This window comes from Pristiophorus japonicus, chromosome 17 (genome assembly GCF_044704955.1).
Source record: "Pristiophorus japonicus isolate sPriJap1 chromosome 17, sPriJap1.hap1, whole genome shotgun sequence".
Classification (NCBI taxonomy): Eukaryota; Metazoa; Chordata; class Chondrichthyes; family Pristiophoridae; genus Pristiophorus; species Pristiophorus japonicus.
This window is the reverse complement of record NC_091993.1, coordinates 16471987-16490407: the sequence shown is the minus strand read 5'-3', so window position 1 is coordinate 16490407 and position 18421 is coordinate 16471987. Positions and strand designations below refer to the sequence as shown.

At 43.9% G+C, this 18421-nt stretch overlaps 1 protein-coding gene across 4 annotated transcripts in view; it reads left to right on the top strand.

The window, feature by feature from the left end:
* The window catches only part of dmxl2 (Dmx-like 2), a 165612-nt gene that overhangs the window by 142973 nt on the left and 4218 nt on the right, over positions 1-18421 (top strand). For 3 of the 4 annotated variants that reach the window (XM_070858428.1, XM_070858431.1, XM_070858429.1), the window contains 5 exons: positions 2430-2557; positions 10672-10749; positions 11273-11364; positions 12122-12174; positions 16901-17118. In XM_070858428.1, coding sequence (XP_070714529.1) covers positions 2430-2557; positions 10672-10749; positions 11273-11364; positions 12122-12174; positions 16901-17118 — 569 coding nt within the window. Of the gene's footprint in view, positions 1-2429; positions 2558-4585; positions 5091-10671; positions 10750-11272; positions 11365-12121; positions 12175-16900; positions 17119-18421 lie in introns of those variants that run through there. The other variant, XM_070858430.1, reaches the window with a different exon arrangement.

Sequence of the window (18421 nt, the reverse complement as noted above, 5' to 3'; positions counted from 1 at the left end):
CCCCTTCTCTTTCCCTTTCTCCTCTTCCCCCCCCTTTTCCCCTTCTCCTCTTCCCCCCCCTTCTCTTTCCCTTTCTCCTCTCCCCCCCCTTTCCCCTTCTCCTCTTCCCCCCCCCTTTCCCCTTCTTCTCTTCCCCCCCCTTTCCTCTTCTCCTCTCTCCCCCTTTCCCCTTCTCCTCTTCCCCCCCCTTCCCCTTCTCTTCCCCCCCTTTCCCCTTCTCCTCTCCCCCCCATTCCTCTTCACCTCTTCCCCCCCTTCCCCTTCTCCTCTTACCCCCCCTTCCCCTTCTCCTCTTCCCCCCCCTTTCCTCTTCTCTCCTCCCCCCCTTTCCCCTTCTCCTCCCCCTTCCCTCCCCCTTCTCCCCCATCCCACCCTCCCCCTCTGCCTCCCTCCCTCTACCCACCTCCTCCCCCTCCCCTCGCTGTCAGAAACACAGACACTGACAGACAGAGAGTGAGAGACACACACAGACAGAGAGATAGAGACACTGACAGAGACACACTGGGAGTGGGGGGGGGGCATCCCAGCATGCTGTTGGAGGGCTCCTGGTGCTGCAGCCGGTAAGTAGAAAATGTTTTTATTGATTTAAAAAAAAAAAATTATTTCTTAATTTTTTTTGATTGATTTGTTAGTTGATTTATTGATGTTTTTATCATTTATTATTGATGATGGCTCTTTATTTGTAAAACTGAAGTGTTTAATGTTTGTAAACTTCCCTTTAAACCCCCCCCCCCCATTCCCTACGCCTGATTTGTAACCTACGCCTGATTTTCTAAAGTGTAGACAAGGTTTTTTCGAGCGTACAAAAATCTTCACTTACTCCATTCTAAGTTTGGAGTAAGTTTTCACTGCCGAAACTTTGAAAACAGGCGTAAGTGGGTGTTCCAAAGTGAAACTGTCCTAACTGACTAGAACTGGAGCAAACTAAATGCCGAGAATTTGAATTTCTAAGATACTCCGTTCTACACCAGTTGCTCCAAAAAATCAGGAGCAACTGAGGCGGAAACTTGAGCCCAATATCTCTGCTAAAGACTAGAGCCAACCACTGCATAAAAACAGAGAATACTAGAGGACCAAAATTGCCCCCCACTTTAAGATCCATTACTGTCTAAGAACCGGTAATGAGGCGGTAAGGCTTTTCCGACCGGGGGGCAGGCGGATGGGCTGTCCCATCCGAAATTGCCCCCAGGCCGGGGACGGCAGAAACGAGTTTCTGCTCCGCCCATGTTCCCGCCGCATCGGGCATGCGCCAATCCCTTGCCACCCGGCAGTGACCCCTTTCCGCCCCACGAGGAAAATTCCCCCGTGGGAGCAGAGCCGCCACTGCTCAGTGCCCCCAACAGCTTTTTCCGCGGAAAGCCGCCAGTGTCTGGGCGGCACGTCTGCCCTTAAAGGGGAGGGCGCACCACTGCGGCTGCCATTTTATTTTAATTGTCGGCCGACTCTGAAGTCGCCCGACAATGGCAATCATGGGTTTGGCCGGGCTGCTAATAGGCAGCCTGGCTCTCCCCACCCCCCCCTTGGGTACTGGACCGCTGGCCCGGCCAAAGCCCTCCCAGGTGGCCCAGTGTGTGCCACTAAAGTGGCTGCAGAGCTCGCAGCGCTGACGACACCACCCACCTTCCGCCATGGATTGAGGCGGTGAATAATCATTTAATTTGAATTGTGTGGAGGGCAATTTCGGCCTCTATATTAGCCATGAATTAAAATACTAAAGTTCTAGGTTTATGTAATGTATTGACATCTTCTAGATCTAACTATAATACTCCATCCTTGGGCGAAGTATCAGTATTGCTAACGCCAAAAGAGTCAAACTCCTGCTGATTTACTATCTTCAGCAGAGAAGGATAAAAAGAGAAAAAAACAAGTACAAACTAACGTGAAAAAAATGTTTAACCAGCTGATTACAATCATTTGTTATGTCATAAAAAAACGATGTATATGTAACTTCATGCAGGTCTTTCTGACCTAGAAACCTGACAACTGTTTCCCATTATAAATCCCTATGCCTTCATTTACAATGGAAACTATGTACATGAACCTGTCACAATGTGATTGCAATTTCCTGCCACTGTAGCACTTCAGTTTTGCACCTCCCAGTTCATCTGCCTGCATTGCAGATAAACACCAGTGTGCAACCCAGCTCCCCACTGCAAGGTCATGAGAGAGACTATTCATTAAAAAAATATATACATGTTATTCATTTACAAAGCCCCGTTTTATTGTTATCCAAGTAAACGTATAGAACATGTGGCAGCTGAGAAAGAAAGAAAGAACTTGGATGAGAAAGAAAGAACTTGAATTTATATAGCGCCTTCTCAAAATTTGCCGTATAATCAATTATTGAGCACCAAAATAATTTATTTTTATATATTTGTATTGATTAGCCCGTGAACTAAGATTCTACTCTTTGCAATTATGTCAATCAGATCTTACAGGTGCACAAGATGGAAGTGTCCGAATGTTTGAATGGAATCGGCCACAGCAGGTTATATGTTTCCGTCAAGCTGGCAATGCCAGGGTTACTCGACTTTATTTCAATTCCCAAGGCAATAAGGTTAGTATGTCATGCAACATTTCTAAAATATAATTTAACTTAATAATATAAAGCATGAAGGAATAAATATAGCTTTCAGCCCTTTCCCTCCACAGACCTGGTTAAATTTGCTCTACCATTCTACCCAATTTATTTAATTTTTGCAAAAGGTTCTGCACATCTTTTCCAGGGTTTTCCAAAGATACTGAAGTGAAAGTGCAGAATATTCAAGTACACATTATTCAGCTTTGGCCAGTTACTGCACCAAGGTGTACTTTCCACAGTCCTTGCAGCAGAAGAGCCAATGGGGAGAATTTAAGCTGAAAAGAAACGATGAGTTGGGAGCATGGGGGAAGTTAAAGTATTAAAAATCTAAATCCTGTCCACTTCCGGGTTTAATGGGGGCGGGATGGGGCGGGCAGCCATCCCACTGCCAGGAGGTGGATTGGCATTTTAAATATGATAATGAGGCTCCGAAGCCTCAGGTTTAACTGGCTGGCTGTGGATCCTGGCCTCCTAGCTGCAGCGAGGCGAGGACAGCCTCGGGGAGCAATCCTTGTGTGCCAGGACAAGTAGGAATTTTTACTCTCAGCGTCCCAAGCTTCCCCACCATTAGCCCGCCCCATAGAAACAATCCCCCCTCCCCCGGGGATCGGAACCCCCTCCCCCTGCTGGCGTGGGGCTCGCACCTACTTGTGTCTGCGGCCTCCTGTCCAGCGTTTCCCACCCAACTGGAAGCCAGCCTGTCAATCTGGGTTTCCCGCGGTCTACCCACCCGGCCCCTCCCGTTCTGGATATTATTTCCTATAAGTATTTGATCATCTCAGTATATATGCATCTTTATAAACTTCAGTCCAAATCCTACTCGGATATTTATCTAGTTATTTTATAAAGGGATTAGTCAATATAGAATTAGCTTTTGCTAGAAGTTTGATCCACTTAAACACTATAAGGAACATTTTTTCAAAGAAAAAAAGAGCAACATTGGATTTAAATAGCACTTTTGCAGGGTTAAGGAAGAAGAGCAGGGGGTGACACTAATTAGATAACTCTTTCAAACCTGGCACGATGGGCCGAATGGCCTCCTTGAATGCTGTATGATTCTATAATTCTTTCATAATCTCAGGACATCACAAAGCGTTGTAGTCACAGTTGGAATGTAGGAAAAACAGCAGCCAATTTATGTACAGCAAGGTCCCACGCTCTTCAAATTGTGGCATAGGATCTTTTACGTGCGTCTAAGAGGGCAAGTACGGCCTCAGTTAAATGTCTCATCTAAAAACCGGCACCTCCAACAGTGCAGCACTCCCTCAGTACTGCACTGGTGTATGAGCCTGGATTATGTGCTCATGTTTCTGGAATGGGACTTGAACACCCAACCTTCTGACTGAGGCGAGAGTGCTACCATTGAGCCATGTTTTGCTTAAAGTTCTAGTTGTTGGAAAACTTTCACATTTTAGAGGGTACAATTTTCTGGTTGTGAACCTGGACGCAGCAAATACAGAAAAATCAGGCAGGGCGGAGCGCACACCCATATAGGCCCAGCCAATTATTCATCTATTCAAATTAATGGACAGAAAATCATTTGGTCTCCTTTATGTGTATGCATTCCAACCCAGTTGAAGATCCTGTATTTGCTGTACCCAGGGGATTCAGCTTCCTGGCCAGTTGATTATTTTTAAATTGCTGCCACAATGGTAATGATTTTCAGTGGCTGAAGGGACAAGAATGGTTGAAAATGTTACAGCATATCAATGTACAATCTAAAGGGCAATCGCAATTGTCCTTCACCCCAAAGATATTAGCCCAGAAATTCGATAAAGCCCGAAAACGTGCGGTGCCACCGTGGGCCAAGGTTAACACTCGCCCGCACTGTTGTTTTGGTGCTGCCTGCTGCTTTAAATGAGCGCAGCGCAGAACCTTGCGTGCATTGCGCTCTTTCAGGCGGTACGATCAACAGGAGGTCAAAGATCTGTGCAGCGTTACAGGAAATCGCAATTTATTGAAGTGAACTGCAACGTTTCCGGTTATGTTTCTCGTGTTTTGTAGGTTGACAGAGAGATAAATCAAAGCCTACAAATACACTAATCTCTGCAATTTAGAAGAATGCAAACAATATTTCCGATTCTACGCCCTTGAATACAAATAAAAGCAATCTATTCTTTTAATAGACATAGTGAATAATCTTTGTTATTACAGAGGCTTTTCACTATAAGTCATTTTAGGAGTATATCTCACTAGAAAGCAATCCAGATGAGCATTTTGCAAGGACAATGGTGTACTGGAATTGGAAGATTTGTTTGCAATACTGGATGTCAGAGCCGGCATAGGTGATCCATGATTCCTCCCTGAATAGACCAAGAGATGTGAAAGGTTTACTGGCTACCCTGCATACCTGAGTATCGATACGAGTAAATGCAGATTTACAAATTCCTTCAGAAACAAGAAAAAGTCGTTCAGTCTCCTTTCATTGTAATAAGCACACACCTGTTACTTCTGAGGACCAGGATGCATATTCAATACCGATGTATGGAACAATAATAAACAGTTATAAAGCCCAAATATCGTTTCATTTACAGTTTACTGACACAACTGCATGCGCTTATTAGAAAGATTTGAAAATCTAGAGTATAAATGTATGTCTTGTGTTACACAACTGACCGACAGTAATGGATCAGGCCTTTAGAATACAGTACAAGTTCCCCAGACTATTTGTAACCATATGCTGTTCTGTACACATTACGTGCCAGAACCCACTGACCTGCTCCAATTGAGTGCTGGCATGTAATGTATATAGAACAGGCATTCAATCTGCTGATGTCTTCCTGCAGTAATGACCATGAGCCATCTCACTGGACTGGACATACTCTGCATAGTTATTGACGACTCCGCCGCTTTCTCCTGAGTCTACACTCTGGTAACGGCTGCACGCACGGGCTGCTTTGGAGAGGGCAGTAAAAGGAGCATCAGTGTCCAAAATTGCACGCCGATTGACGTCACGCTTTTGATCGTTAAAATATTTGAGACGAGCGCAGGCAGCGCGGCGGAACGACCCAATATGGCAGTTGCCGCGTTCTGCGCCGGAAGAGGGTGGAAGCGAGGCAGCTGCTATTTTTTTCTTCAAAACTGGCCTTAACGGCCGATGCAAAAGGTTCCAATTTCTAGGCCAGTATCTGTAACTAAGATAACTTAAAGGAAACACTACTTCTCTCCTCAAAAAACCCACTCTCTCCTTGAAAACTACCACCCCATCTCCAACCTTCTTCTCCAAAGTCCTTGAGCTGTTGGAACTCCCAAAATCCATGCTCATCTCTTCTGCAACACCATGTTTGAATCGCTCCAATCAAGTTTACAGTCCTTATCAAGGTCACAAATGGCATTCTATGTAACTGTAAACTATCACTCCTCATCCTCCTTGACTAGTCTGCAACCTTTGACACGGTTGATCACACCATCCTCCTCCAACGTCTCTCCTCCGTCATCCAGCTGGCTGGGACTGCCCTCGCCTGGGTCCATTCTTATCTATCTAGTTGTACCAAGATAATCACCTGCAATGGCTTCTCTTCCTGCTCCCACACCTTTGCCTTTGTAGCCCCCCAGGGATCAATCCTTGGCCCCTCCTATTTCTCATTTCCATGCTGCCCCGTGGCGACATCATCCGTAAATGCGTCAGGTTCCACATATATGCCAACGACACCCAGCTGTACCTCACCACCACCACCTCTTCAACCCCTCCACTGTCTCTGATTTGTCACGCAGATGGTCCAACATCCAGTAGTGTATGAGCAGAAATATTCTGCAACTAAATATTGGGAAGACCGAAGCCATTATCTTTGGTCCCCGCTGACCGCAAACTCCGTTCCCTAGCCACTGACTCCATCCCTCTCCCTGGCAACTATCTGAGGCTGAACCAGACCATTTGTAACCTTGGTATCGTTTTGTTTGACACCGATATGAGCTTTCGACCATTTATCCACGCCATCACCAAGACTGCCTACTTCCACCTCCGTAACATCGCCCGACTCTGCCCCACCTTAGCTCATCTTCTGCTGAAACCCTCATCTATTCCTTTGTTACCTCTAGACTATACTGTTCAAATGTTCTCCTGAGCGGCCTCCCATCTTCTATCCTACATAAGCTTGAGCTCATCCAAAACTCTGCTAACTTGCACCCAGTCCCGTTCAACTATCACCACCATGCTCACTGACCTACATTCGTTCCCGGTCTGGCAATGTCCCAATTTTACATTTCTCATCCTTGTTTTCAACTCCCTCCATGACCTTGCCACTCCCTATCTCTGTATTTGCCGCCAGCCTTCGGGATCTCTCCGATCCTCCAATTCTGGCCTCTTGTACATCCCTGATTTTAATCGCTCCACTATTGGCGGCTGTGCCTTCAGCTGCCTAAGCCCTAAGCTCTGGAATTCCCTCCCTAAACCCCTCCGCCTCTACCTTACTCTCTTCCTTTAAGACACTTCTTAAAACCTACCTCTTTGTCCAAGCTTTTGGTCATCTATCCTAATCTCTCCTTGGGTGGCTCGGTATAAAATTTTGTTTGTTAACGCTCCCATGAAGCGCCCTGGAACGTTTTACTATGTTAAAGGTGCTATATAAATGCAAATTGTTGAGGGTGAGGGATTATTTTCAGTGTAAAATGTTTTTCCCACCCCACAGGTTTAATTAAAATTAGTTTTTCAAGTCCAAAAGCAACCTATTCAGGTTTCTTTTGTCTATTTTAAAGCTTTTTTTTTCATTTTTGTGCTCTCTGTTCAGTTCTTTACACCAAACAAAATGCTAATTTCCAGCCTTGCCTGTTGCAGTACCTTGTTCTGAACACAATATGGCACTGTAACATACTTAAGAGAACAGGAAGTATGTAATCCATTAGTCCTTTTCTTATTGCTGTTCCTCAACATCACTGTGTGGTCCGTTTGTGTGTGTGGGATGTTGATGCTTACATTCTGGGCACCCAGTGTCAGCATTCCCAGGATAACTATAATGCGTTTAGATGAATAAAGTTCACTCTACTGTTTTCTAACAATGAGCCTCAACTCCAGACTCAAAAGTAACACAGTAAAAGTTTTAAGCAGGAGAAGACCTTTTGTCTAACTAGCCCACCTGTCTACAGTATTCCCTTCGTGCATTTTCAATAATTCTGAATCCATTTGTTGACAAGAATCTGTTTAATTCCTTCTTGAAACCCATTAAAGTTGCTTGTTCCACCACACCCGCCGCTAATCTGTTCTATGCACTGTCCACTCTTTTAGTAATCAAGTTCCAATTCCTGTTGGGATCTTTTCACATTTCTCTCACCAACCATCCTATGGCTTTTGATTACCAATTCAGTGCCAAATTAGTCTATAGCTTTGTGCTGGGCTCATTTCCACTAGAAACTGATTTGAGACCACTTCAGTCGTTGGGCTGGATTTTAGGCTTTTCTGTTTTCGAGGCGAAATCGGAGGCGGGTCGGGAAAGTTACAGGTTGGGAATAGTTTGTACTTTGGTAAGGAAGTTTCGGCATCTGGACCCTGCGTCAGAGGGTGCAGCGCGAAGGGAGGCATTGTACACTTTTCGTGGCGCAAAAATGGGAAACTCGCGAACTAAAGTGCTAGGCCGTATGTGCTCCGAGGCCTGGGTGGGTGGGGGAGGGGGGTAAACCTTAAAAACACCCCACAAAAACATTCCCAGAACATTGCCCACGCCAACACAACACAAAACAGTTTTTTTTTTTAAATTAAAAGAACAAACACTCGCACTTGCCTTCGGAGTACTTGACCTTCCTCACCGCCGCCGGCGGTCATTGCGGGTGCACATCCGAGTGACGGATCGGGCAAAAGTCCAAAGTACTGCCGGTGTTGCAATGAGAGGCGTTGCACACCCAGCGCAGCTCTTCCCGGCGGTGTTGCTTAACGCCACCGCAAAAGCGGATCGGAGGATCGTGACGGGGCGCAGGAGACCTGAATGCCGCCTTTCACACCACTCTGGGGCGAAACCCGGAGTGCAAAGGACCAGAAAATCCATCCCATTATCTTTACAGCCAGCTGATAAAGACTTTAATTCCATTTGGACCCAGGTCCCAGAGGTGAAGGACCAGTTTTTTTTTTTAAGCTTGCTGGTCCAATCTAGTGTCTCGGGTGTGCACCTTGTTGCTAGCTCCTAGGTACATAAATCAGTATGCCATTGAGGAGAAGGGTGCCCTATTACTGGCCAGGCAAGGTGACATGTCTAGAGATAGACAAAGTTAATTGTGGTCTTTGTGTCTTCCCAGGTTGTTGCTCAGAATGGTTGGATTTGGAGCATGATTAAGTGTGTTCTAACTGCAGGTCCTCCTCCATTTCTCTGAGTGGTGAAATTTGAGTTTATGTGGGATACTGTACATTTGAATGATTTAGCATTTGCCTTTCTTGGAGATTCTACTGTGAATGCAGGTTGTGCTTTGTCATCTTTATTAGCCACTTCAGCCAGGTTCTGTTTCTGAAGGTTGACATCCAGATTCTTTGTACTACCCAAATGTTATCCTCATATAGTATGCCAGGCTATTCATGTCGGTTTTTTAATGGTCAACTATGCAAATAAACAATGGTATTGGTACATTATGACATGGAGAGCTAACTTTTTTTTCTTGAAACCATATAAAAGAACAAAAAGGAAAGTGAAGAATGAAAAGAGGAAGAAATGTTTTCCAGTAGCTATTTGCAAACAATTCTTTGGATGTACTAAATGAGATGTTGGAACACTGCGGAGAAATTTTAAAACTGAGAAACCTAGATAAGCACAAAGCTGATTGAGTCCTTCGCTGGGCCTCTTGCGAACGCATTGAGAGCGCCATTGTTTAACACGGACAGCTGTTCAGGCAGCAGATGACACTCAATGCTCATCAAGCTTCAGGATGTCCATCCTGATGTATTCAAACTAATCTTCACTGATTCCTAATACTTGAATTGTTTTCACCAGAATTTAGCATTGGTTTAAATATTGGTGCAATTGTTGCATGTTTTGCCCACATTGTAGTTAGAGAAGTTTAGATTGAGACTGTGGTGTACAGAAGTATTCAGGATCAGCTCATTTTTGCTTTTCTTTATTCTCCATTCAGCCACTTTGACTTTGCTATTCTTTTACTTCACAGCAGCATGAATTTCAACAGAACTCTTCTAACTTCTAATAAATGTTGAATGTAAATCAATACCAGCAAGTTTAAGAAATGTAAAAGATCTCTTAAAGAATATAGCATTTATTCTGTTAACATGACCAAACTATTAGATTATGGCCCGGAATTTGCGGTTGTATTGACGGCGAAACTGTCAGCGTTCGCCATCATTATAACTTTGAATCTGATAACAGCTTCTGGAGTACGCACGTACGCAGTTAAACACGGAAATCCAGAAGTTGCTGTCAGTCATTCCTTGCTCCTCCACCGGAGCCGGCAATCAATCGATGAAGACTTCCCCTTTTATGCTGGAATATCGCTGTTAAAAATTCCTGAAAATGTTAAACCTTGTTGAATGAGGTATAATTGAGTTTTTAATGGCATACTCAGTCATAATTACTGCTGAACAACCGTTCTGGCCCTGAAAAACTAATTTTATTTGTGGAATATAAAATTTTTCCATTAAGATAAAAATTCCATGATTTTTAATATATATATTTTTTTTAAGTTTGTTTGATACTTCAGCTTCTACCTTAATCTCGTGTATGTCCCAATCTTTATTTCGCTCTCTGTAAAATGATTTAAAAAGTGTGATTTGCTGTCTGAGAATTCTTAAGTGTAATTGACTGCTTAATTAGCTTGATGACATCACTGTTGCTGGACACTGGAGATCCCTTAGACTTGGCATCAGATTCAAATTAACGTCAGGAGAGGTGAAATCGATGCTACAGAGATCACTAGATCTTTGTGTGCAGCTTTCTTCGATGTCAGCAGCAAGCGCGATTACATAGCCACTGACTGCAAAATCAGGGCCATTGTGTTTCTGTTCTTTGATGGTTAAAACACGCACCATTTTACTACACTGCTGGATACGCCATTCAATATTTTTTTTTTCTATAAAGAAAGCTGTAGCCAGAAAAAAACAGGTTTCAGTAAAATTGTTTCTTTCATGAATGTCTTATTAAAGTGATTTTTTTTCCCCCTTACAGTTGGGGGTGGCAGATGGCGAAGGTTTTCTGAGCCTTTGGCAAGTCAACCAAACTGGATCTAATCCTAAACCATACCTTGTAAGTTATATAAGCAATGTTGTAATTTAAGAACACATGACTGTCCTTGCCTTTGTTGAAATAATTTCTTTGAAGATATTGCAGACGTGCCAAACACATGTTCAGTATTTCCAACAAGTGTCTTCAAGAGGTGAAAACACTCAGCAGGCCAGGCAGCATCCGTAGTGAGAGAAAAAGTTAACGTTTCAGGTCTCTGAGGCCCTTTGTCAGATCTGTAACATTAACTGTTTCTCGCACTACAGATGCTGTCTGGTCTCCTGAGCTTCCAGCATTTTCTGTTTTTGTTTTGGATTTCAGCATCTGCAGTATTTTGCTGTTGTCCTTCGATAGATGAGTTTATTGTCAGACTTCAGCCAAATGTGTTGAGAATGTAGCATTTCAGGGACCAAGTTCTTCCAGTAATTTGTAACAATATGAACCATCACCTCAGGAAGCAAAGTAAAGTTTGCCAAAGGAAATGCTGCTATAGAATTTCTTTTGCAATGTTGTATTAGTATAAGAAGTTTTTATTGTTTAATTGCAGAGCTGGCAGTGTCACAGTAAAGCTGCTGGTGACTTTGCATTTGTTACCTCCTCAAGCCTCATAACCACAGCAGGACAATCTAACGATAACAGGTACAGTGAACTGTAATGAGATATTGACATGAGAAAATTTGTGCCAGATGCAAAAGGGGGATATTGTCATGTTAAAGATTGTTTTCTCAATCTATTTAAGTACAGGTTGAACTTCCCTTATCCAGCACCCTCGGGACCTGGCCTGTGCTGGATAAGGGATTTTGCCAGATGATGGGAGGTCAGTGGCCCGGGGGGGGAGGATAAGGGAGTCCCGGATAAGGGAGGCCCAACCTGTATTAACACATTTTCTTCATAAATTCCAATTTATTAACTCTTCCTGTATCTAATTTTTCTAGATTGTTATTTATTAACTAATTCTGTAGTGCATAGCTAGGGTTGAGCTCTAATCCAGATCTTGTTCCTGTTCCACTCTGTTTTGTTGAATCCTTCCTGCTGCCATGTGAACGTTTTTCTTGCACAGTGTAGGAGATATGCCTTCCCCTGCCCCCTCTCATTCTCTAAACCATGACAGAAACAACAGGGGAGTTTATGATACAAGGAACTTTCAGCAGCAAGAATAGAGCGGGTCTGGCATGGAGTTCACAGCCCGGTGCTATAGCTTGGTGGGGGTGGTGGGAGAGCAGAAGACTTCACTGCCCATGACCAATAAATGAATAATGTGCCCCTATATTGACTGGAAATCTTTGGGCAATTGTTTACCTACATCTTCCCTATAATGGTGGAACTACTAAATTTTAACATGATTTTGAGAATGTTAGATTGTATACTAACTGGCATTTTCTGCTTTTCTTTCCAGAAATGTTTGTCTATGGGATACACTAATTTCACCACACAACAGTCTTGTGCATGGTAAGATCAGTGTTTGTACCTCTTAATAGAATTCTTGTTGGTGATAAAAAAAATATTTGATGATTTTGCATTTTTTTAACATTGTACCTGAAATACTAATTTCCTATGAAATTAACTGTATTCCACTTTTCAGAAATAGTGCAAAGTATTTTCTTTTAAATGGTTACTTTTATTTGATTTCTGTCAATAATTATAAATTTATTCTATGTATTCAAAAATTGTCATTGGCCGACAGCCACAAGACATGGCTAGTCTGGTATTCTTTGGTATGTTCTAAACTTTTAAGGACTTACGTGATGCAATAGTTTAATCTTTGGCCTCTCGCCTCTGGAGCCAGGGTTTAGATTCCACCCAGACTGGATGGGATAAAAGTCTCCTCCATCTGCTGGTAGGAAGGTCCTATGGGCTGAATTTTCACCACCATTCTGCACCATTTTTTTGGCCTATGCTGTTATTTTTGGAGCAGACTAAAATCTGCAAGTTACGCCAAAGTTTCTGCGCCATTCTAAAGTAGGTACGTCCGATTTTTTTTCTTTTAGTTCACAATTTTTTGACGTCACTGGGGGCGGAACCTGCCAGGTGCGCCATTTCTGGCCATTTAAGCGAGTTTGGCCAAGTAGGATTTTTTCAAAAACTGCGCACTGCACCATTCTGAAAAACCTTACCTACACTTAAGAAAATCGTCGCAAAGTGAAAATTGGCAGAGAGAAGACATCATTGTTTCAGCAGAGCTGAAGGCACGGGGCAGGGCTGGTGCGGGGTCCTTTCGGCCCGGGATAAAGGCGGGCCGATGTGGCGGGGGAGCCTTTTGGCCCAGGATTGCAGTGGCACTGACACACTGGAGGTGAAAAAAATCTATAAATGCTAAAAAGGAATAAAGGAATTTCATACTGTTTCATATATTGAGATTTCAGTCTCACTTAGTGATCTATTTTACAAAGGGGAAATGCTTTATTTGTGCCCCGGCCCTTCAGAACATCCCTCGTTATCCTGGCAACCTCAGTTTTTTGGTCCACCCACAGAGCTTAAGGACATCTGCGCGGCTCCAAAATGAGAGGTTATGCCGGCGAAACTTGGAACTTTTTTTTTGGCGCAGTTGGGCCACTAAAAAATTGGACGTACCTCTACAACGGCCCCAAAAAAAGTCCATGTGGAATTTTGGGCCCAATATCCTGAAAGAAATTCAAGGCACTATTATCCAGAATTGCTGGGGATGAACCGTTCAGCGAGATGCCATTTATAGGGTACAAATTTCAAAATGTGTTTTTTAACCTATTCTGGAACTTACGTTTGTCATTTTCCTTGCTGGAAATTTGGCTTTCATAACCCTTTGAGCTAATTATTTATTGTCTCCAGCTTCCTTTAATGGTGTTGAAGGGTTTCCTCATAGGAATTCTACAACCAGAAGAGCAATGCCAGGCAGGTCAAGTTTGTTTTTTTTATTGTTTGTTCCGGGATATGGGCGTCGCTGGCAAAGCCAGCATTTATTGCCCATCCCTAATTGCCCTTGAGAAGGTGATGGTGAGCTGCTGCCTTGAACTGCTGTAGTCCTTGTGGTGAAGGAACTTCTTTAGTGCTGTTAAGGAGGGAGTTCCAGGATTTTGACCCAGCAACGATGAAGGAACGGCGATATATTTCCAAGTCAGGATGGTGTGTAACTTGGAAGGGAACTTGCAAGTTATTGTGTATCTGTAAAGCATGCACTCCCATGTTCCGCCACCAGGGAGCTCATCCCCTGAAGTCCCAAGGGATCCCAGCATCCCTTGGGAGCACTGTATATAAGCCGGCCCCTAAGGCCTGTTCCTCACTCTGGAGTGTCTTATTAAAGACTGAGGTCGCTGTTACTTTAACCTCCGTGTGCAGTCTCATCTGTGTTAGGAACACAATATAAGTGATGATGCTCCCATGCACCTGCGGCCCTTGTTGTAGAGGTCGCGTATTTGGGAGGTGCTGCCGAAGAAGCCTCGGCGAGTTGCTGCAGTGCATCTTGTAGATGGTACACACTGCAGCCACGGTGCACCGGTGATGGAGGGAGTGAATGTTGTTGAAGGTGGTGGATGGGGTGCCAGTCAAGTGGGCTGCTTTGTCCTGGATGGTGTCAAGCTTCTTAAGTGTTGTTGGAGCTGCACTCATCCAGGCAAGTGGAGAGTATTCCATCACACTCCTGACTTGTGCCTTGTAGATGGTGGAAAGGCCTTGGGGAATCAGGAGATGAGACATTCACCACAGAATACCCAGCCTCTGACTGGCTCTTGTTGCCACGGTATTTATGTGGTCAATGGTGTCCCCCAGGATCTTGATGGTGGAGGATTCAGCAATGGTAATGGTTTTGAATGTCAAGGGGCGGTGGTTAGACTCTCGCTTTTAGAGATGGTCATTACCTGGCACTTGTGTGGCACGAATGTTACTTGCTACTTATCAGCGTAAGCCTGGATTTTATCCAGGTCTTGCTGCATACGGACATGGACTGCACCATTATCTGAGGAGTTGCGAATGAAACTGAACACTGTGCAATCATCAGAAAACATCCCCCCTTCTGACCTTATGATGGAGGGAAGGTCATTGATGAAGTAGCTGAAGATGGTTGGGCGTAGGACACCGCCCTGAGGAACTCCTGCAGTGATGTCCTGGGGCTGTGATGATTGACCTCCAAAAACCTCAACCATCTTCCTTCGTACTAGATATGGCTCCAGCCACTGGAGAATTTTTATTCCCATTGACTTCAGTTTTACTAGGGCTCCTTGATGCCACACTCGGTCAAATGCTGCCTTCATGTCCAGGGCAATCACTCTCACCTGAACTCTGGAATTCAGCTCTTTTGTCCATGTTTGGACCAAGGCTATAAAGAGGTCTGGAGCCGAGTGGTCCTGGCGGAACCCAATCTGAGCATCGGTGAGTAAGTGCCGCTTGATAAAACTGCCGGCGATGCCTTCCATCACTTTGCTGCTGATTGGAAGTAGACTGATGGGGTGGTAATTGGCTGGATTGAATTTGTCCTGCTTTTTGTGCAATTTTCCACATTGTCGGATAGATGAGAGTGTTGTAGCTGGGTTTCCAGAGAGCTGGTCCATGCCCTCCTACCAGCATCTGCAAATAGAGGTGAAATTACCTCATGCTGTTGGAGTCTGCTCTCGTTTCACTAGCAGAGTCCGGATGACATCACTATAATATGTGAATGCTTCACTAACCATTATGCTGGATAGCTCTGTGGATGCAGTCCAATCAAAGCTTTGTCTGGTACTGGAGGAAATAAGGCATGCCAGGGTGATCAGAAGCCACTGTTACTTGGTCACACCCACCAAAACGGCACTGGCACACTTAACCACTAATGAACACGGGCATGCTGCAATGCTGACGTATGGGAACGGTACCTTGAAGTGGTGCAAAGACAGCCATCTCAGAAACAACTTGTGCAGCATCAGCCTAGATGGGGTCATTGCTGGACTGCTCTCTCACTTGTCTGCAGACTTCTGTCTGCACTTTCCCTTCACTTTTGCCTGACACTTCTTAATACTCTGCCCTTCAGCTTTAGCTAGGTTCGTTGATGAGTTGTGGTACCTTTTTAGAATCTCAAAAAGCTTTCTGAATTTTTGCCCCCAATTATGATAAACCCACACCCCCCTCCCCCACTTTTGTTGCCTCCATCCCTTTAAATTTGATTTCCATGCAAATTTTCTGGCAAGATCTGACTGTCTGCACCTATGCTGCTATAATTATGCAAACAAGCTTGTACCAAAAAATTCTGTGCTATTTCTACTTGATCATTTAGAAATTCGTTGGGGCAACGCTAATATTTCATATGCATAACATGAGCCTAAGCATCCAATATGGTGGGCACCGCACGCACTCATTCTGTATCAAAAGGCCCCCCCCTGCCATATTGGAGCATACTGCTCTGTTGGCATCAAGGGCATGTGGCAGAAATATGTAAAACGGTGAATTAAATATTTAAATAAAGGTCCTACGCTCACGATATTGATCAGCCCCAGTGCCTGACTAGCCGCATGATAAACTTTGTAACAGGCATGATAACAGGCAGCAAGGATCCTTCAGCAACGCAATTTAAAAGGCTCATTCACATCAAGGTTAGTTGCTGGTTTGCCTTTTTAGGCCTCTGATTAACTTCTCCGGCCTGTTTTCTGACAAAACTTACTTCTAAGAAGAGATTTTTGCTGATCCCGGACTGTTTTTGGCTGCTTTCAAACCAGTTTTACTGCAGTCGTGTGGTTTGGCAGGGCAGCCTTTAGGGCAGGAGGAGGAAGGGGTAGCAGCAAAGAAGCCAGGAGAAAGCTGGAGAAGAGATCGAAAACCCATCTTGTACAGACCTGGATTCTTTAAAAAAAAATATGTTCACCGTTGAAATGATTGAATGCTGAGACTGATTGGTAGAAGTCGTCATATATAAAAAGTGTCTCGTATCAGTTTAATTTCTGGATGCAAAATACCATGGAATTATAGGACACTGGTTTGATTTTCTCACCCCTTCCCCACTTTGCTGAATTCCTGATATCTGCTACGCTGTTTGCCTGCTGTTGTGTAATTTCTAGCAGGATGTTTAACAGAAAATTGGTAAATACCAAAGCGCAGATCACTTATGGGTGGTATAATCTAAAATAAAACTTGCTCCAGTTTTTTTCACAATTATGTTTGCATGCAGGTACTTTGTTTTGCTAACCATAAATTTTGAGACTGAAGGGTTTTCTTTTCCCCCTTTTAATCTCCTTAGGTTTCGTCTGCCATGACAATGGTGCCACAGTGCTTCAGTACGCACCAAAGCAGCAACTTCTGATCTCTGGAGGCAGGAAAGGCTTTGTCTGCATTTTTGACATAAGGCAGAGGCAGCTGCTACACACATTTCAGGCACACGATTCTGCTATTAAGGCCCTTGCTTTGGACTCCACAGAAGATTATTTCATTACAGGTTCAGCAGAGGGGAACATGAAGGTAAGACTTCAGGCAAAAAATTCTATGCGAGGCTGCCTCAGCAAAGATATTTCCCACTGAAATCTGCCATCAGCCGTATTTTTTATGAACTAGATTACTAAAATAATTTACATACATTTTATTTCTCAGCTCACCCTATAGAAAAACATGGGGGCCACTGCTAGTAAATTATACAAGTACAGAATTTGCCTGTACGCCTGATGAGTTCAGCACTGGAGGGCACCAGTGGGTGCGACATTAGTGTTATACCACTGAGATTGCAGCCTCTAGATTTTCGGGACTGCTGTGTTTTGTATTTGAGCTGCAGACTATTTGAAAGTTGTAGCTATAAAATTCTAAAAATATAGGACTGTGTTAGTCCCATAATGCCCACCCTGTGACTTATCAATTGTCTGCATCAGTTGTTTCCTGGTCAGTTATAGTGTGTCCACATAATTGGCAAAGCTGCTCTACTTGCCCCAGTAATGTTTATGGTAGAAATAATAGAAAAGCGAATTATAATTTAAATGGCATGAACACACAAAGTTAGTATGCAGGTACAACAAGTAATCAGGAAGGCAAATGGAATGTTGGCCTTTATTGCAAGGGCGATAGAGTATAAATACAGAGAAGTCCTGCTACAACTGTACAGGGTGTTGGTGAGGCCACACCTGGAATACTGTGTACAGTTTTGGTCTCCGTATTTAAGGAAGGATATACTTGCATTGGAGGCTGTTCATAGAAGGTTCACTAAGTTGGTTCTGGAGATGACTTATGAGGATAGGTTGAGTAGATTGGGCCTATACACAGTGGAGTTCAGAATGAGAGGTGATCTTATTGAAACTTACAAGATAATGAGGGGGCTCAACAAGGTGGATGCAGAGAGGATATTTCCACTCATAGGGGAAACTAAAACTAGGGGACATAGTTTTAAATGGGCAGCCCCTTATTCTAAGATGAGAAATTTCTTCTCTCTCAGGGTTGTAAATCTATGGAATTCTCTGTCCCAGAGAGCTGTGGAGGCTGGGTGATTGAATATATTTAAGGCGGAGATAGACAGATTTTTGAGCGATAAGGGAGTAAAGGGTTATGGGGAGCAGGCAGGGAAGTGGAACTCAGTCCATGATCAGATCAGCCATGATCTTATTGAATGGCGGAACAGGCTCAAGGGGCCAAATGGCCTACACCTGCTCCTATTTCTTATGTTCTTATAAGTCAAAATTGGAATCGCAGCATTTTACTGCAGCACTGTCTAGTTCAGCGTCACACACTGACCATTTTTAGGGACCATTGAATTCGATTTTTTTTTAAATTCCAGGTTCGT